Here is a 21,365-nt window from a genome sequence, read left to right as displayed (position 1 = left end):
GAGCCATAAAGCCTCTCCACGCTAGCAGAGACAGCTGTCTTTGGATGTGATCTTTTTCCTGCCTCACTGACTGATGCATGTGACTCACAAAATTGTGTGCCTGGTGGAGAAGAGGCCACTTGTGCAGTTAAAAGCAATTTTTCTCTGATGAAGAGTGTAGGTCAGCTTTCATTAAGATTCGAATTTCCCCACATTTTAACATCTCTGAATTTTCAAAACATCTTCCAGCCTGTGGTTCAACTAGAAGCATTTTTTTCTTTTTTTACTGATATGTAAAATAATAAAGCATGTTAAATTGGATGAACTATTATAATTGCACTACCTTGTAGAATGCTCAAATTTTTTTTTTCTAAATCAATAAATGTTAGCTGACTGAATGATAAACAAATGATAAAATGAGAAAAGGAACAGAGTAAATATGATATTTCTGGTAAAAATGGGGCCAGATGTAAAAACTCATGATGGCCCTGCAGGCTTTAATAATGAACATTTATTCTATCATATACAAATCTATACCTTAATTAACAAACAGTAATTTTGCTACACAAAAAAACAATTTACCCAATAAATAAACCTTGAAATCTAGAGCCATAAATTGCATGTTAATAAAACAATGTCAGTTATTTGGCAACAGCTACTAAGTAATTTAAAATTCCACACTCCCTTTGACTTAGTACTTTCACCATTTAGAATTTAACCTATGCACATATTTTCAAAACGGCCTGTGTCCCTCCACAGGGAACTGGTTAGTGAGATTACAATATAGCCATACCAAGGGGCAGCTCTAAATGTGCTGCTATAGAATGATCTCCAAGATAAATACTGAGAGACAAAGCAAGATACAGAAACCACGTGTGTACCGCTACACAGTGCAATATGAACGAACCATGAAAACATAATACTAAACTGGAATAAACTGGACATAAAACTGCATATTATGGGAGTTCCCATCATGGCGCAGTGGTTAATGAATCTGACTAGGAACCATGAGGTTGTGGGTTCAATCCCCGGCCTTGCTCAGTGGGTTAAGGATCCGGCATTCCTGTGAGCTGTGGTGTAGGCTGCAGACATGGCTCGGATCCTGCGTTGCTGTGGCTGTGGCGGAGGCCAGCAGCTACAGCTCTGATTAGACCCCCTAGCCTAGGAACCTCCATATGCCGCTGGGAGCAGCCCTAGAAAAGGCAAAAAGACAAAAAAAAAAAAAAAAAAAAAAAAAAATGCATATTATGATTCCATTTATATGAAATATCCAGAATAGACTAATCCATAAAGACAAATTCAAGATCAGTGGTGGGGAGGAATGAGAGAATAACTACTGCTGGGTATGGGTTTTCGTTCTGGTGGGATAAAAAATGTTCTGGAATTAGAAAACAGTTATGGCTACAAGAAAATCTCTAAATTGTACACTTTAGAGTGAATTTGATGGTATGTGAATTATATCTCAATTTTAAACTGTTCTGGAAATATATATGAAACTGTTCTTACTTTTGAGAGAAAGATGGCACAGAGGGTCTCCCTTTTCATTGCATACTTTACTGTTTAAATTTTCTCACCATATGCATAAATTACTTCATTATTATTATTATTCTAATTGGCTGTACTCATGGCATGTGGAAATTTCAGGGCCAGGGATCAAACCTGTGCCATAGCAGCGACCCAAGCCACTGCAGTGACAGTGCCGGATCCTTAACCTGCTGTGCCTCAGGTGAACTCCAACTTATCTATTTTTAAAATGTCAAAAGGGACCATGGAGAAATGGATTATGAGCTACTTTCGTTTTCTAATTTATATATTTCTGTATTTAAATAATACCAGTGAATGTTTTTAAACTTCCAAACATCAGACAACTATCATACTGGTTCAGGCCCAAACAGATGATATAAATATCACTAAATATCATCAGAACTTAGTATATTTTCCATTAATACAGTTTATCAATGTGGAAAACAATTTTCTAAAAATTTTTTAAAAAACTAATGCTCACCTGGTTTTAAAACAAAAGCTCTGTCCACTACACACTGATGCAAATACTTTTAGCTAGGCAATTACTGACTTCAAAAGTAAGTATTAAGCAATTGCTACTAAAATGCTAGAACCAAGGATCCTGATTTGCTGATGATACACTGACAATCTTTCCCAAGAATGTTATACTTTTTAAAAGATTTAGGACACAAATGCATTTTTTGTTGAAATAAAAAGGATGAATTACATGGAGTAATACTACCATATTGCTTACACATTTGCATTTATGTTTGCCCTACTATATAATTTAATCCTGCCCATTTAAGAATTAGAAAGGCCTGGTTTAAGTGTCATGGTACAGTGGACAAAAATTTGTCACTTTACAGGGCACTTTTATACAGGCGCTTTCAAACGTCTATGGACTTTCATCCATCATTTCACAAAGATTCAGCAGCAATTTAAAATGTATGTTGAGTGCTGTTAACAGCAAGCTGCTGATCATTCAATAGTTTGCTGCTGCTAAAAAAGAAATTTTACTAAACTTTTGAGTATTCACTATGGTAATTTTCCTTTATGCTGCTCTCACCATCATACAAAAATGACTAATATTATTTGAAAACCAGCTATCTACTTCAAAAAACCTCATTTTTCTATCTACATATAAGCCATTTAGAATACTTATGCTTTTATTCAGTTTTCTGAGATAGTTCTTTTATTTAAGAACTATTTGAGGTCTCCTAGATCATTAATTCAGTTCCATCCCATCAACTCATCAACTGACAGTTCAGTTGGGAAAATCATGGTTTTTTTGGTACCAAAAATTCTTTTTGCATGCTTTTGAATCTCACGATGCCCAGCATTTTACTTTGTCTCCTCTAGCAGCCTATCTGCCTAGGCACGTGTTCTCATTGTCCCAACTGATGCTCCTTTCAGAACACTGCCACTCAAAGCACCAGTCAGAGATGTAACAAGGACCTTGGGCCAGAATGTAAACCAGCACACCTGTATTCTCACGGAGAAAAGACGACAAAGCTAAACAGTGATATAGCAACGTAACTGATGTATACGCTGAGTTAAACTTACCTCCTTGCAGACAGGTAATAATGTGCAGACCAGCTGGACAAGCCCAGAATACTGTTGTTAAAGTGACGATGGAAAATGACCATCAATCTAGAATTCTATATCCAGCTAAATGATCTTTAAAGATCAAAGAAGATTTCTCAAAATTCTTTACTGATGTAACTGCTAATAGAGTAATACGAATGAAAATGAACCCCCAAAGAAATAATGGGAATAATATAGAAAAGCTATACTGGACACCAACCTTATTTCAGAATCCACATCTCTGCTTAGAAACTTGGGTCTTGTATTTTCAGATGAATAATAACGCCCTGCAAAAACCTGATCACCATCAGCAGTAAAAGCTTCTCTACAGTTCTTGGGTGGCTTTGGAGACTGCATTACTGCACGAGCTACAGAATTATTCTAAAAGAAATAGAGGGGGAAATAATATTTTAAATTATGTCAAAGCATTACTGCTGCATGCAATTTCACAATGTTGCCTAACTTTAAGATTCAAGTATTTTTATTTAAACACTCAAATGAAATAATTCCATGAAGATAAGTAAAAGAATTTAAAAAACAATTTTCAAGATTTGAAGAATTAAGCTAGTAAGAGTTTTTAAAACATAGGAAACTGGAGTTCCCGTCGTGGCGCAGTGGTTAACAAATCCGACTAGGAACCATGAGGTTGCGGGTTCGGTCCCTGCCCTTGCTCAGTGGGTTAACGATCCGGCATTGCCGTGAGCTGTGGTGTAGGTTGCAGACGCGGCTCGGATCCCGCGTTGCTGTGGCTCTGGTATAGGCCGGTGGCTATGGCTCTGATTGGACCCCTAGCCTGGGAACCTCCATATGCCGCGGGAGCGGCCCAAGAAATAGCAAAAAGACAAAAAAAAAAAAAACCCCACAGGAAACAATGCTTTATGACAAACTGATACATTTTACTTGTAAATTCTAATACTGCTATCCATTTAAAATTTTAAATTATTTTTAAGTATCTTTTCACATGAAAAATGTTTCTGTAGAAAAATCTTTTCATAGAAAAATAAAATCTTATTTTTATTTTATTTTAAAAAATAAAAATCTTTTTCTAAATGACTTTAATACCCTAGAAAAGATGTGAGTGAATAGCAAATTCTAGTAAAATATTAATAAACTGAAATATGTAGGGAAAGCCTGGAAATGCTTAATATTATACTTCCCAGAGGAAGTAAAGGGGGGATTAGGCTTAAGTGAGGCCTAAATCAACCTCCCTTGGGTCAGACTTTTACAAGAGGACTTTATTATTTTCTTTCAAGTATCTGCCTAAAATACAACAGGGCCAACCCCACAAAAATTACGATATGAACTTGCAATATACAGACATACACACACTTGGATGACTGACACCATTATCTCTCAGTTACCATTATCAAGAAAAACGGACTCTGCCTGTATTGATTACAGATTTGTTTTGAATTTCCTTGTCTCTTCTCAGCAAATTTATGCCAACAGATGAAAACACAATACTGGTGATCTAATCTAACAAGTGCATAAAAATATACACACTGATGAAGAATAAACACTGATTTTACAGAGCTCAAAGTTTTAAGAAAAATAATTCATAATATATCAAGTAAAGCATGTGTTTAAAAACTATCATATAATAATATACAGTATCTGTAAGGGTAAATAAAAAATGGATTTGGTAGCCAATAAAGAATGAACTGAAAAACTTTATAGCATCATGCACCAAAAGAATATCATACATTTGTGAAATTATTTTACAAAGAAGAGCCAAGAGTTATAGTTCCCTGGGGCAGCAAATGCACAAAAAGTCAGTTCTGTATATTACTCTATAGGTTTTCCTATGAGGTAAAAGCACTGTGGCAAAAGATCAACAACTCTATGATGATATAGAAGCTGAACAGGAATTTATATAACCAATCTCAGTTTAGGAAATTTAACAATAACATAAAATACAGCAAGCATCTGGTCTTACTTTGATTAGCAGCACTGTCTCTATACCTCTCATGTCAATTAGGCTATTTGCAACAACTGCATTATCTATTTCTAAAGCTGTCAGAACCGTCGGGAACTCTGGATGATAAGCAGCTCTAGGAGACAAAAATATACAAGGATTAACTTAATCAAACTTTAATTATATATAGATTTTAAAACGAGTGAGGAGATGATAGGCAATAAGACATGGAAAATATGTGTTAATATTTGAAAACATCTGAAATAGGTTTATTAGCAAACATTTATATAATACTATGTGTGAGGCACTGGTTTAAGGACATTACAAACACAGCTGACTCTAGAACATGGATTTGAACTGCGTGGGTTCACTTCCATGCAGATTTTTTTCAATGACTATAGTACACACTGCAGGATCCTTGGGTGTCTGAATCAGCAGATATGGAACTGTGGCTACAGAGGGCTGACTATGGGACCTGAGCATCCCGAGACCCTGGTATCCACAGAGGGTCCTGGAACTAATCCCCCACAGATACAGAGGGATGACTGCATTAGCTCATTTATCCCTCAAAACAACTATTTGAGATAGATAATATTATCCTCTCCATTTTTTTTTAGATGAGGAAGCTTCTGAGATTTTAATAAGTTCCCAATATAGTAAAACTAAGTGGGCAGGCTAGGATTTAAGCCAGGCGGCTCAGCTCTAGAACCCAGATTCTTTTATATTTTTTGTCTTTTCAGGGCCACACCCTTGGCACATGGAAGTTCCCAGGCTAGGGGTTGAACTGGAACTGCAGCTGATGGCCTATGCCACAGCCGCAGCAGTGCCAGATCCAAGCCACATCTGTGACCTATACCACAGCTCACAGCAATGACCGATCTTTAAGCCACTGAGCAAGGCCAGGGGTGGAACCCACGTCCTCATGGATACTCATTGAGTTCATTACTGCTGAGCTACAACGGGAGTTCCTAGAATTCAGATTCTTAATCATTATGTCCTACTGTCTGTTATAATTCATAACTACAATTCCCCTAAATCTTATATTGCTATCATATATAAATGTAAAAGTCAATTAATTAAAACACATTTATTTATTTATTTTGTTTTAGGGCTGCTCCTGCGGCATATGGAAGTTTCCAGGCTAGGGGTCGAATCAGAGCTGCAGCTGCCGCCCTATGCAAGAGCCACAGCAACATGACATCTGAGCTCCATCTGTGACCTACACCACAGCTTTTGGCAACACTGGATCCTTAACCCACTGAGTGAGGCCAGGGACTGAACCCGTATCCTCATGGATAGTAGTAGGGTTCTACTACTATCCGAGCCACAAGAAGAAGTCCTTAAAACACATTTTAAATAACTTAACATTCTTACTGAGATGAGAAGAACTAAGTTTTTTATCAACACAGAAAAAATATGAGAAAAAATATTCTTTTTTTGGGGGGGAGGGGCTGCACCCTCGGGCATATGGAGGTTGCCAAGATGTGGTGGGAATCCTCAGAGGTCAAAGTGGAGCTGAAGCCGCCGGCCTACACCACAGCCACAGCGCCGCAAGATCCAAGCCGTGTCTGTAATCTACACCACAGCACACTGCAATGCCGGATCCTTAACCCACTGAACAAGGCCAGGGATCGAACCCATGTCCTCATAGATGCTAGTTAGGTATGTTAACCACTGAGCCACGATAGGAACTCCAAGAAAAAATATTCCTTTTTTTTGTTTGTTTGTTTGTTTTGTCTTTCTGCCATTTTCTTGGGACGCTCCTGCAGCATATGGAGGTTCCCAGGCTAGGGGTCGAATCGGAGCTGTAGCCTCCTGGCTACACCAGAGCCACAGCAACATGGGATCCAAGCCACATCAGCAACCTACACCACAGCTCATGGCAACAGCGGATCCTTAACCCACTGAGCAAGGCCAGGGATGGAACCTGCAACCTCATGGTTCCTAGTCGGATTCGTTAACCACTGTGCCACGACGGGAACTCCAAGAAAAAATATTCTTATAAATTGAAATTTGGGCACCCTAAGGAGATTCAATCTTTTAACTAAATTTAAGCCTCTGAGCTCTCAGTAGGACATTGATACCAAGCTACCAAGAACAGTAGGTATAGGAGCGACAACTGGCTAAGGGGGAAATGGCAATGGTGTTCTTAGGGATTTCTTAATTCTACAATTCCAAAGAGAAGAAATTCTGTATACACATGCTTTACACCTATTAATTACTTCATCACGTATTACTGAGCACCTACTACGTGCCAGACACTGTTCAGAGGATGAGGAGTTACCAATAAACAAAACAGATTATAACCTTCTCTCCGTGGAGCTTACATTCTACTGAAGAGACAGAAAATTAAGACAAAGTGGCGTACAGTGATTTTTCACAGGAAAAGTCAGGGAAAGCCTTACTAAGGTGACCACGGGCAGACACGTGACGGAATGGGAGAGTCACATGGGCGTCCTGAAGAGCATTCAGTGCCTAGGGACCAGCCATTGGGAAGGTCCTGAAAAGGGCTGTTGGAGGAGCCAGGGGGCTGGCTGCTGTGGGGGACGAGCAGTGTGGGTAGTGCTTCTGGACATGGGGACAGAAGAGTCAGCAGGAGGACAGATCATGTGGGCCCAAGAGGCTGCAGTAAAGCCTAAAAAGGGATGAGAACACACAGGGCACTTTGAGCTGGAGTGATGTGATCTGACCTTAACTCTGGCTGTGACACTGAGCATGTGGGTGGAAGGGAACCAGCAGCAGGAAGACTGGCCATTGAAAAACTCACCTGAGACGTAATAATGGCTTGAACCAAGGTGGTCACTGCGGAAGTGTTTAGATCCTGGATATATTTTTTTAAAGTACAGCCAATAGGATGTGGGATGGCAAAAAGAAGTCCAGGATGACTGAGATTTTGGCTTGAGTAACTGAGAAATGGAGATGGGGGTGACTACAGGAAGAGCAGGTTTTAGGGTGAATATCAGGAATCTGATTTTCACACATGTTAAGTTTCAGATGTCTAGTGGACATCAAAGTGGAAAATATAACTTGAATGTATTATATTCTGGAGTTCAGAGGAAAGAGTCCAGCCATAAACATAATTTGGCAATCCTCAGTGGACAGACTATTTTCAAGGCATGAAGCGGAATGAGCTCAGCAGGGTTAAGTGCTGGGAGTAGTTACACTTGGAGCAGAGGTCTGGAACCCTGACACTGGAGCTCCCCAAGTGAGGAAGAATAAGCAAGACACTAACAAAGAATACCTAGAGATTTGGGAAAACCAGCAGAGTGAGCTTCTAGGGAACAAGTGCAAAAAAGTGTCTCAGGAAGAATAAAATGATCAACTGAGTCACATACAGTGGCCAGGTCAAGTTAGTGAGTAGTATGGCAGGACCATAGGACCAAGCCAAGCAAGGCTCACTGGTGCCTTTGACACGAGCTTCTCTGGTATGTAGGAAAGGCAATAAAAACTTGACTGGAGCAGGTTCAAGAAAGAAGGGGAAGAGAAATGACAGACATAGACAAGTCTTTTGAGGAGCTTTTCCTATAAAAAGAGGCAGAGTCCAAGTGAAAGTAAAAACAAAGATAGGAAAGACTAGGGGTGGGTGCTCCAGAAGCAGCAAGCAGGTTCAATGAAACAAAGCAGGGGTGAAGGGTGAGAGGAGAGGGAGTGGGAGTCTGACACAGAGGGGACATGGTAGGAGAGGGTGGGGAAATGCAGACTCTGGCCAGTCCACCGACAGCACTGGTTTCCATGCCAGGAAGGAACAACTATTTTCGAGCAGGCACACACCACTGCTAGACAAGACTGCTCCTACCAGTTTGCTCAAAAGCGTCAAGTCACAACCACCTGGTCCCTTTGCCCTACTTGGCTGGGAGGCACTTCGTATTGGTTTATATTATAATTAGCTGCATGCAGAGAGATGCTCTACAATCAATCTAGAAGAAGTAAAAGTAGGAAGGAACAGCAGCAATAACATGTCAGTGATGAGACAAGGAAAGGACACTATGAAACAGGCTCACCAAACAACAAGTAGAAAGTCCAAAGAGGTCAGGAGGGACAAAGGAAAAACTGCACATCAAATTCCAGGCAAGCAGCATGATGAGCCTGACCAGTAAGAGGGGTTATTGGACAAAATGATTTGATGATCTGAATTAAGCTTAGAAGAAATGTTTAATAAAAATGCAATTTCTAAAGCTAAGTAAAAGGAAAAATACCACAATCAAATTAAATATAGAGGAGTTTCCATCATGAGGACACAGGTTCAACCCCTGGCCTTGCTCAGTGGGTTAAGGATCTGGCATTGAAATAACCTGTGGGGTAGGTCACAGATGTGGCTCGGATCTGGCATTGACTGGCAAGGCAGAGGCCAGCAGCTGCAGCTCCGATTCGACCCCTAGCCTGGGAACTTCAAATGCCCTGAGTGAGGCCCTAATAAAGAAAAAAAATAATTAAATATAGAAAAATGCTTAAAATTAAGCCTGTTTTCAATGTCTCCAAATACAGAAAGAATATGTACAGTCAAAAAGTGACTACAAACCAACAACAGGGCTGTGAGGAGAACCAAAGTGAAAGGAGTGGGAGATGAAAGCAAAGCCCACAAAAGTCTGAGAACATCTGAAAGGCAGGAGAACCAAGAAATAGTGTCACAGTAACCGAAGGAGCACAAGTTTCAAGGAAGGTATGTTTAATAGTATCAGATACCTAAGAGAAAGTAAATATGTATACAAAAAAATAAACATCTTTACACTGTATTTGGCAATAAGGAAAATAATCAGAGAATATAAGGTATATTTCGGAGGCCAGGTAGTAGTGGGTCAAAGAGTGCATACACAGTCACCCTAGGAAGAGTTTATTTGTAAGATGGGAGACACATCAGTGACTGAGGATATTGAAAGGGGAGAAAAGTCAATGCAGTAGGAAGTTTAAGGCTCAGGAGAGTTGAAATCACTAAAAAACATAGTTTGTGAATCAAGTATACAATTGAGATTCAAGTAGAATCATCTGGAAGAGAAAGAACATCTCTTCTGTTGAGATGGCAGCAAGAACTACAGATGCAGATGTGGTTACTGGTGGGTAAAAGCAAGCTGAGTAGTTCAGTAGCCTCTACTTCCTAGAAAAAGGGCAAACAGGCATCTTTATAGGAAAGAAAACTACATTTCTCTACATCTCCCAGAAAGCTAGGTACTTTCCTAGGTATGCTGGTTGAGGTTATCTAATTAAGTCTCATGTATATGATTCATTCTAATATTCTAGCAGTGTTTCGCTATTTTTTTCTACATTAAAATACCCAATTTTTAAATTTAGCACTTGAAACACAATGCATAATGGTAAAATTCTTCACAAAAAACACCCCTTCAAAATGCTGCGAGTTGACCCAAAAAATATCCTGTCAACACCCAAAAGGATTAGCATCCAACTCCCTCCACTACTGCATCAACTGGAACTTCAGCAACCTACTCTTAGAGCCAAACGTGGGCTTTGTCATCCCAGACCTGCTCCCAGTACATTCTAACGTCCTGTCCTTACCACAACCTGCCATCTTTCCAGGCTTATCATGCCTAGTAAATCTGTTCTCTAATTCATCAGGCCTCACTTTCTTTCCCATCTAGCCAATCACTGAACTATTTTCCCAACAGTACTTTCTCAGTTGCTTGCTTCTTTTGTGAGACTCACCCTCTAAAAAATTCTAATGCAGTGTTAATTTAACAATACACACTCTCCACTCAAATTTATTAAAAAACCAAACATTACTAATGAAAAATCCTGCAGCCACCATAAGTGTTTGAATCTTAAGGAACTTTGGATCAGCTTCCTCTCTCATTCTTCCACACCTCCTGGCCATCTCCTGAGGCCCTCGTTCTGAGCACACGAATTCACCTACTGCCAAGAAAAGTGACGTTACACTGTACAAAGTTCGCTCACCTTTGCACCCCTTCACAGGATTTTCTATAAGTCACTTGGTACTGTTACAATGGTGGCGCCAGGCATTCCTATTCATGGGAGTCCTTGCAGCAGTGCACAGAGCAGTCCGTGTAGCTGTCCAAAATTAGTGTTCTTGGTCCTCAAAGGACCAGGTGCAGGAGGATATATTCTGCATAGAAGCCAGTATCTCTCATAACCACCTCACATTTTCAAGGTCCCCATATGGAAATGCCCAATGGACAGAGTCACCATACCGGCATCCCACCAGATGTTTAGAGTTCTCCTAGTCCAGGTGCAACTAATTTGTCAGGGGTCTTTTATACCATAAGCAATGCTGTCTGGTGGCACAACTGAAATTTCACTTTTATCACATTTCAGAAACCTGGGATCAAAACTAGAAATTAACACAAGGTCAAATTCTCATGCAAACACATTACTACAAATCCCCACATACGTATTTCTAGCCTAAAAGCTCAAAGAATCAACAATTCCAAAATATAACTTATTAACTCCTCACTCCAGTTAGAAACCTAGCAGTAGCCCTCAATTCTCCCTTCTATTATACAGGTTATAGTGATTTTGCCCTAAATATCTTTTATTCTGTTCCTCACTATCAATAATGCAAATGATGGAGTTCCCACTGTGGTGCAATGGGACTGGGGCATCTTGGGAGAGCTGGGACGCAGGTTTGATCCCCAGCCCAACACAGTAGGCTAAGGATCTGGCATTGCTGCAGCTACAGCCTAGGTAAAACTACGGCCTGGACCTGGTCTCTGGCCCGGGAACTCCACATGCTGCAGGGTGGCCAAAAATAAAGCCAATGCTATTTTTTGCAGAATTAACTTATGATGCTATGCCTCCATGTACACTGTATGTACATAGGACTATCTGCCCAGAAGGCAATTAAATCTTTCTATCACTTAACAAACCCATCAATTAGACGACTGATCATTTATTCTCTTCTCTGATTTCTCCCCTAATTTACCTACTAACATTTAATTACTCCTCTTCTCAATTATATCTGCATCATGTGATCCAGTTTTATCAATGCTGACATAGAATAAATCAGAGATAGTGTTCATGTAAAAATTTACTCAAATGGGGGACATAGCATTAGATTTGACTGAAGAAAGGAAAAATAGAATTTATAAGAAAAAGTGGAAGTGGGAGCGAAGAGAAATTTTAAAATGTAATCTGGGAATGGAAATACATACATTTTAAAGTAAAGTGACTAGCTAGCCAGCAGCTAAAAAAAGGCAGTCTGGGTATGGTGCCCTTGAGAAGGCTTTTTTAGGGTCAGCAGAGAAAACAACCACAGCTCTTCAAGAATCTGTAAACCACGAGTGCCCAAGTTCTTCCTCAGGCCCTCCCTCTTAATGTGAGGAGGTCTGCACCGTCTCCCTCATCAACACAACTTCTAAGCCATAAAACATCTATTTCCCTGTATGTCTCCCACAAGAGACCTCGTGTTAAGGACCTCAAAGGCAGGGAGCATCTCTTACCTCCAATGCTCAGATTCAAATTAAAGACATGGCTTGATGGAATTTCACAAATGAGTAGTATAGATACGGTTAACATTTCAAATGTTCTCTTTCTGAGCTTGCACATGACTAAGCACAATCAGAAACAATGCTTAATTACTGATGCCTCACCTGTGTCTTACATCATACACCTCATTGCGAAATTCAGAAACTATTATCTGTGGCCGTGAGGTCCCTGGTGAATAAAACCTTTTCATCAGTGCCTGAAGCACTCTTTCATCAGCATGATTATGGCAACAATAGGCCTGCAGAAGTCCTTTTAAGCAGGATTCAATAGCCAAAGCAAGCTCAGGGTCCCGAAGACGAATGCAAGCTCCTACGAGTAAGAAAAAAATCATAAAAGGCCGATAAAAATTTATCTTGAAATATTAATGTGCTTATCTTTTATAGTAGTTCATAAATGACTTCAAAGTATAATATAAAGCAATTTAAATGATATTCTAGATCTTATTTTAACCAAATGGGAAATCTGCCCACTCCACCGGATACCCTGGGGAGAAAACCCACTAAATCCTGTGAAAAACTGTCTCACTCTAATGTAAATCAATAGTGTTTTTCCTATGTAGGTATATACTAATCCAGCCTCTGAATGGAGTTTTGAAAATCAACCCAAAATTATTTTTTTCTGTAAAACTGATTAGTATTGCAATTTTAGATTTAGAGAGGGGAAAAAAAATGCCTCATTTCTTGAAGTGGATCCCAGTACATATTTAAATGAACACACATTACTGCAATACCTAATACAGAACACAATACTGTACTATACAGCACATTACTACAAAAAAATTTGTATTTACACCATCATTTTCACCCAATGATGCACAGGATTAAAAGTTAACTCCTGTGAGTTGATTTTTTTTCTCATGTATATATGAGGACAATTAAATAACCCCAGATTTATAGTTGGAAGAGGACTTAGAAATAATGTTGTCCAACCTAAACAGAAACTAAAAAGACAAGTTATTTTATAAAGGTTACACAAAACTCAGGTAGTGATTGCTCTTTCAACTCTATCTTGACATCACCAAATTTTCCCAAATTACATGCAAATTAGTTCACTGATTTATTCATTTAGGAAAAAAATCTGAACCAGACTGCTCAACTCTAAAATACTTTTCCTAAGTTCTCTTTCTTTTTTGGCTATTTTATGCTTTAAAAATACAAAAGGAAAGTTACAAAGTTTAAAACAATTTTATCATTATTTCTTAAAATATGTACAAAGCCTACATATAACTATATGGTTTTTGATAACAGATTTTTAAAACTAGACTCAACAAACCCCTTCCTGAAAATAAAAATGTATTTCTAATTTTTATTATATCCTGACTAATTGGTGACAAATACCTAAAGGGCCTACAGGTTTATAGGTAAATTGCCCTCGTCTGTAAGCATTATCTATTGCTTCAAGAAGAGCTGGAACATTAGGGCCAAATCTTTTGAGTCGATCAGTTTTACTATCTTTCAATTCTTTCAGTTGCTTCTGATTATAATTCAGTATTTGCTTCACATCTAATTCTTCTCTCCTAAAAAATATAAGTGGAAAAACAGAACAGACATGTGATATGGTTACACAGAAATCTTCAGTCTTTTCCCCTAATACCTGCATACCAGTGAATGACACAGCTACTCTAAAAACTAAAAGCAGATTTCTTTATTTGAAAACAGCTATGTTGCCAGAGGAAAAAAGACTAAGCATGAAAAGAAATAGTGCAGTAGTGACGAAGAACTAGAAATCCCAGAAATTGCCCAACTCTACAACTATAAGAAGTCTTATCAGAAAAGTGATTTTAAAAGATTGCTTGTTATGAGGAAGAACAAAAAAAGCCATGTATTCACTTTTCAAATAAAGAGGAAAACTGTCTTATTTTCAAGTGGCCAAAAAAACCTAAGGATATTGACACTTACTTAATTCTGGTATGTTCTTCTTTGTCCTTTTCTACAGCTTGCTGAAACTGTTCAATCTCTTGATTGACTGAAATTTCTTGATCCTGTAAGGCCTTTACTCTCTCTTTTAACCAAGATATTTTTTTTTGCCTTTCCAACCGCTCAGGTTCCATAGACTGATCAGCACTAAAGAATAATTCAAAGTGAAAAATGTTAAATGAAAAACATAACATTTTAAAAACATAAAGCAATGTGATAAAATTCATTTAGCAATGACACAAAAAATAAAAAACACCATTTCACCTGGATTACTTTATTACAAAATGTGATAATGGTGAAAATTGCAGAGTAACTGTCTTACCTTTTTCTCAGTTCTTCAATTCTTTTGCAAAGCTGTTCATCATCTTTCTTTAATGCTCTATATTCGTTTAAGGAACGGTTATATAAAACCTAACAAAAAATTAAGACACTCTTTAGTAATATGAAAAACAAATACCTCCAGTAAGTCCACTTTTGCCAAATCTTCAAATCAGAGGTTGAATATATGCAGAAATATGTTTTCAAAACCAAGTGTATATATATATATATATATATATATACACATATATATATATACACACATAAGTATATATACACACACATATATATACATAAGTATATATATACACACACATATACATAAGTATATACACACACACACATATACATAAGTATATATATATACACACACACACATATATACACATAAGTATATATATACACACACACACACACACATATATACATAAGTATATATATATATACACACACATATATATACCCACGTGAAATCATTACATTTTTAAAATCTGAAAGCAACACAGATCTCCATTCAGATACAAAACCTCTACTTTTAGGAATAAATGAACAGTATATTTGACATGCAATTTCTAATACTGGAAAAATTTCTCTTACCTCAGCTTCATTATATACCCTTTTCTTAGACGTAAGATCTGCTTTCAATGCCAGACATTCTGGTGCTCGTGCATTTGTCTCTTGACTAATCTTTTCTAGTTTATCTTGAATATCCTTATATTTTTTTTCTGCTTCATTAAGTCTGACCTTTAAGAAAATAACATTGTTGGATTATTTTTTATTTTTCTTCAATAAACAAAAAAAAAATTTTTAATTATTATATATAGTTCATATCTCAAACTTATTTTGCTCTAACTAAACTCAAGACAATAACTATAAGTTTGTTTTCCATGTCTGTGAGTCTGTTTCTGTGTTGCAACTAAGTTCATTTGTATCATTTTTTTAAGACTACACACATAAGTGATGTCATATAATATTGGTTGTCTTCTTTTTTTTTTTTTCTTTTCTTTTTAGGGCTGCACTTGTCTTATGGGAAGTTCCCCAGTAAGGGGTCAAACTGGAGCTGCAGCTGCCAGTCTATGCCATAGCCGTGCTGGATCTGAACCGCGTAGGTGACCTACACCACAGCTTGAGGCAACACCAGATCCTTAACCTACTGAGCGAGGCCAGATCAAACCGGCATCCTAAGGGATACTATGTTGGGTTCTTAACCAGCTGAGCCACAGCTGGAGCTCCCTATTTGTCGTTTTCTTAGTTCATTTAGTATGATAATCTCTAGGTCCATCCATGTTTCTGCAAATGACAATATTTCGTTCTTTTTTATGTCTGAACAGCATTTCAGTGTGTGTGTGTGTGTGTTTCGGCTTTTATATATATATATGTGTGTGTATTCATTCACCTGTTGATGGACACTTAGGATGCTTCCAAATACACACTGAGGTGCATGTATCTTTTCAAATTAGATTTTATATCTTTTCTGGATATATGCCTATGGTGGGATTGCTAGATCTCTACAGCAACTCTATTTTTGGTGTTTAAAAGAAACTCCATACTGTGTTCCACAGGCTGCACTAATTTACATTCCCACAAACAGTGTAGGAGGCTTTCCTTTTCTCCACATCCTCTCCAGCATTTACTATTTATAGACTTTGTGATGACGGCCATTCTGACCAGTGTGAGGTGATATCTCATTGGAGTTTTGATTTGCATTTCTCTAATAATTTAAAAAGCTAAAATATATTTTAATGCCATGTTGAGTTATCCAACAAATGCGCTATCTTCTGGGAATACAAAGATATTGTAACAACTGTTAAAGTCACACAGTTGAAGAGACAAAATTTAGCAGAGAAACAAACACACAAATTGATCATACAGTTTGGATGCAATAATGCTTAGGTAGCACAGAGGAAGAACATATAGGTCTATCAGAAAACGTCAGAAATGCCTTCAAAGCAGCATCTGAGCTGAGCCTTGAAAGATTAATCAAAATGTACCAGGAAAAAAGTCAAAGTGCTACAGGCAGATGAAAAAGCATGTAGAAAGGCATTAAACCTATTTTAGGAATTAAAAATATTTCTGGAGCTTAAACTAAGAGGGTACTAGTGGGGGATGTGATGAAAGGGTGGAAGGGCCTTCAATTCCATAATGATCAGCTTCCAACTCAATCCCCTAGATAACAGCGAGACAAGATACGATCAAATCTGTATGTAAATCTCTACGTAATCTAAACGAACAATCACTCTGGAAGCACATGGAAGGCGAGGTGGAGGGAAAAGTTAAGGGAAATGATTTCAGTAAAAAGTAAGTGTAATATTCTGGGACAAGAATAATTAGGGACCAAAGGTAGCACTGACAATAGGACTAGATCAGAAAGGACAAAACGACAACTATTTAGATCAGTGATCAGCAAACTTTTTCTAGAAAGACCAGAGTGTATACTTCAGGCTTTGTGGGCCACATAAGCCTCGGTCACAGCTATTCAACTAGAAATGCTAAGTATGAAATGTCTAGAACATGAAAGTAAAGATGTGAAGAGATATATCTGAATCAAGTGCTCAGGATAAAAGTTTGAATAGGAGATACAAATTAGGGAATTGTCAATATGTAAGCTATTTAGGAAACGTGATATAAAATGATAGTACAGTTATTAAACTATTAGTTACTAATACTATTTTTAAAACACCATTAGTATAAGCTCCATTTTTTTTTTTTTTTTTTTACAAAAACTGAAGTTGGTCCAGGTGTTACGCAAACTAAACATAATTCATCTATTTTCAGTTTTAAATGAGGTTAATACACATTTAAAGTCTGCGTTAGACATTAATTCTTCAGAAACTTCCATTTAATAGTTATTCTATAATCAGTAAACAAGCAAATACTCTATTAAAGGTTTTATGTAAGACATGGTGGGAAGGACATAAATATAAAATAAGATAGTCCTTACCCTACAAGAATTTACCATTTACTACATAGCGTGCCCAATACTTAGCTGGAAAATATACCTACAAAACTAAATTATCATCTAGCTTCATGACTGTCCCTTCCCATTTGAAAAAAAAAAAAGAACATTTATTACTCAGACTAAATTCCACTTTTAGATTAGGGGATATCTAAGGAAGAAAGTACGTCTCCCCCTATGACAAGCTAATAAATGAAACAGAGAGGAATTTAGTGAAAATATTCTCTCAGAAATGAAAATTTGAGGTGAGAGGTAGATGAGGCTGAATTTCCATTCACGACCTGAAGAGGGAGTAAGAAACTCAGTGCAGGGATCACTAAGTTAATGGGCTATTTTCATCACTTCTGTTATTTTACACATCATTCTATTACCTTTCAATGTTATAACCCTTAGAAAAAAGAGCTACCTGCTTATCCTAGGGGCAGACAGGAAAAGGCAAGGCAGGGAAGATTACACCCTCTACTACAACCAAGCCTGGGAGTCAGGAGTTAAGTTGAACAAAATATTAAGACATCCGTCAGTCATACTGAGTACATCGAAGTTCCTATAAATGAAGAAAAAGCTAGGAGTTCTACTTCTGGCAGGACAATAGAGGAGCTCCATAGTGGCGGCTACACAACCTTATGAATATACTAAAAATCACTGAACTATAAATTCTAAATGGGTGAACTGCATGGTATATGAATTACACCTCAATAAAGCTGTAAAAAAGAGAAAGAAGAGATGAATTTAAAGAGTGGGTATGCTCTATGGTAAAAAGGACCATGTGGAAACCGCCAACAGAAAATTACGGCATTGGAGTTCCCACTGTGACATAGCACATCAAGAGCCCAGAACACAGGGTTAAGGATGTGGCTTTGCCACAGCTGTGCTACAGGTCACAGCTATGGCTTGGCCTCAATCCCTGGCCTGGGAACTTGGCCTCAATCCCTGGCCAAGGATGTGGTAGAAAAATAAAAAAAGAAAGAAAAAAAATGACTGCCTTTATTTACCCCTAAACTAACTTCTACCTCTTTCCCCAAGTGGAAGACTCCAATCAGCTTCTTGAATAGTAGATAAATAAATAGTAGTTTCTACCTGGGCTCTTAGATCTCAGGTTGAAATCAACCTTAATAGACCTACCAGCTTATCTCACACATGTTCCACTAATACAAAATCCTCAGATGGGTAATCTTGGTTCTGAGCCCTGAAACTCAGTTCCCTGAAAGTTCCATTAGCAAGCTTTGGGCACCGGGTTCAGTTCTGAATTCAAATACTTTCTGATACTTGGGTTTAATGCTATTCTAGCTGACTATTAACCTAGCACCCTTTATTCTTCAGGCCATTTTATGTTTCTACTCCTCAATGAACCCAAGAATGAGAGCTTCATGGTGTAGCATCTCTAGTCAGTAACAAAGTACCATTTGTCTTTTTTTTTTTTTGTCTTCTGTCTTTTTAGGGCCACACCCGTGGCATATGGATGTTCCCAGGTTAGGGTTCTAATCAGAGCTGCAGCTGCCGGCCTACACCACAGCAACAATGCCAGATCCAAGCCGCATCTGCGACGTACACTACAGCTCACGGCAACACAGGATCCTTAACCCACTGAGCATTTGTTTCTGCTGTGCCACGACGGGAACTCCACAAAATCCTTTTTTTAAAGAGAATTGCCACAATAGTCCCTGCCTGAAAATTTAGATTGGCTTTACCTAAATAATAAATTCAAATACAGATAATTATGTACCTCAAAACTGCTTTTTTCGTACATCATCAATTGTACAGTATCAGCAACCTCAAATGATTCAAACTACTAAATCTGTATAAAAAAAAAGTAAAATAACCTGCTGTTCTTCTGTTTTTCTCTCAAGTCTAGCAGCACGATCTTCTCCAATTTTAATGTTATCTCTGATAGCATTCAACTGCTTTTCAATTTCATTGACCTAAAAAGATATTATATAGCAAACGACATATAATTAACTATAACCAAGTATATTTTTGTAAATTACAAATTTACGTGTATAAATAATTAAATGAAAATTACCACTGCCCAAGCCATTTCATGTTTCAAGTCTTCTAGATTGGTCTTCATTGTACTTAAGCCAGCAATACTTTGAAAACGTTCTTCTTTCTCCAAACACTGGCGCTTTAATTCAGTAAGTCGCTTAAAAAAAGAAAAAAGAATGTATTTCTTACCAACATTGAAAAGAAAAGACTTTCTGAAAATTTATTTTGAATATACTGCCTAAAGAAGTACTGACAGAGACCTGCTAGGAAAATGACTCCTTTAGCTGAAGCGAAAATCAAAAATTTTTGGTTCTTTGGTATACTTTTACTAAGTGCAATAATTTTGTTAATTTCTGCACTATAAAAATGGCCAGATACTCTTTAAGTGAAGATGAGCAAAAGAATAAAAGGTTCAAGACCACATAAGTAGAGACAAAACTCAGTCCCCCATTTTCTCTCATTTCCCTAACTGATAGACAGACGGAGCTGTTCTTCCAGAAGTATACCCAGGATCCATTCCAACAATATGGAAGGACAGAAAGAATTCATTTCTAAAAATCAAATGTTATATTTTTTCTTTTCTAAGTTTTCTCTTAATAAAGAAAGTCATCAAACAAAAACTACAGTGATGTATGAACAGCTTATAAAGCTGTATACCTGGGTACTTGGCTCCTCCTCTTTACACATGGTTGCCACGTCCAGCTAGGGTCTGACACTGTGGATCTTAGTGTGTTTCCCCATCCAAGTTGCTTTCCCATTCTTCAGGATAATTTCAATCACTTTCTTCAAACCTCATACACCCCACCACCCTAATCCCTCACTTATTCTTCCTGCCTCCTACCTCACAGAATCTAGAAGCTATCAGAAAGAAATTCGCCTCCCGCCAACTTTCAACAACCTAAAGTAGTCTTCTCTCCCTTCTGCTATAAAAGAAGAGGTAGCTTCATTATACCCAAGTCCAGTCCCTATCTCATACCTCTAGTTGGATCCTATCCACCCCCTTATGCCTTCTCAGGAGAGCTAAATTAATGGATTTTTCATCCCATCTTTTGATCTTTTTTCCACTTCACCCTCTTTACTGACTCCTTTCCAGTATCACATTTACATCTTTACTTACTTATCTTTCCTTCCTTACAAACAAAACGACCACTGTCCATCCCTGGGCACCACTTCCTCTTCTAAATCCATCTTCCCTTTCCATTCAAGGTTTCATGAAAATTATCTCTGGCTCTTCCGTTTTCCTCACATTTTCAGCCCCATAAATCTGGCTTCTATTTTCACTGCTGCCCTCCATGTCCCACATAACATCAGCCCAAATCATTTCACAGCTCCTCTCTCCATTTCTACCACCACTGCTCTAACTTCCGTCAGCATCATCTCTTTGGACAAGAGTAATACTTTCCTGGTTGATCGCTCTACATTTGTTCCTTCCTTACAGCAATTCACTCTCATCTGCAATGGAGGGATCTACTGAAAATACACTCAAGTCACCCACTTTCGTGTGTTCTATTGCCCTTAAGTTTTACAAGGTCCTCCACAATCTGGCCTCTTAACTGCCATTCTTGCACTTTCCCTCTACACAATGCAGGTTTTTAAAGCACCACACGCTCTCCTGCCCAAGAGTCTAACCATGCTATTTCTTGGAACACACTTCTCACTCTTACCACCTCCCGTGTGGCATTATTCGCCCTTCAGTTCTTAGGGTAGATATTACCTACCTAACAATGACACTCCTTCTGCTGCCCTTGCCTTGAAACTA

At 38.0% G+C, this 21,365-nt stretch overlaps 1 protein-coding gene across 5 annotated transcripts in view; it reads right to left on the bottom strand.

Moving 5' to 3' along the window:
* SMC6 (structural maintenance of chromosomes 6) overlaps positions 1-21,365 on the bottom strand; it is a 73,583-nt gene that overhangs the window by 25,900 nt on the left and 26,318 nt on the right. For 3 of the 5 annotated variants that reach the window (XR_014839787.1, XR_014839788.1, XM_003125342.5), the window contains exons 9-17: positions 19,644-19,763; positions 19,444-19,542; positions 15,265-15,411; positions 14,672-14,760; positions 14,332-14,496; positions 13,771-13,949; positions 12,538-12,742; positions 5,003-5,117; positions 3,287-3,447 (exon numbers count right to left, since the gene is read on the bottom strand). Coding sequence is in view for 1 of the 5 variants with exons in the window: in XM_003125342.5 (XP_003125390.1) it covers positions 3,287-3,447; positions 5,003-5,117; positions 12,538-12,742; positions 13,771-13,949; positions 14,332-14,496; positions 14,672-14,760; positions 15,265-15,411; positions 19,444-19,542; positions 19,644-19,763 (1,280 nt within the window). In the remaining 4 variants the exon portion in view is untranslated. Of the gene's footprint in view, positions 1-3,286; positions 3,448-5,002; positions 5,118-10,885; positions 11,280-12,537; positions 12,743-13,770; positions 13,950-14,331; positions 14,497-14,671; positions 14,761-15,264; positions 15,412-19,443; positions 19,543-19,643; positions 19,764-21,365 lie in introns of all 5 variants that reach the window. The other 2 variants (XR_014839790.1, XR_014839789.1) reach the window with 2 other exon arrangements.

This window comes from Sus scrofa, chromosome 3 (genome assembly GCF_054392235.1).
Source record: "Sus scrofa isolate SSC_HxYL_T2T_F1_AM1 chromosome 3, Sscrofa_HxYL_maternal_Yorkshire_Landrace_v2.0, whole genome shotgun sequence".
NCBI classification, from domain to species: Eukaryota; Metazoa; Chordata; class Mammalia; order Artiodactyla; family Suidae; genus Sus; species Sus scrofa.
This window is presented reverse-complemented; position numbering and strand designations above follow the sequence as displayed.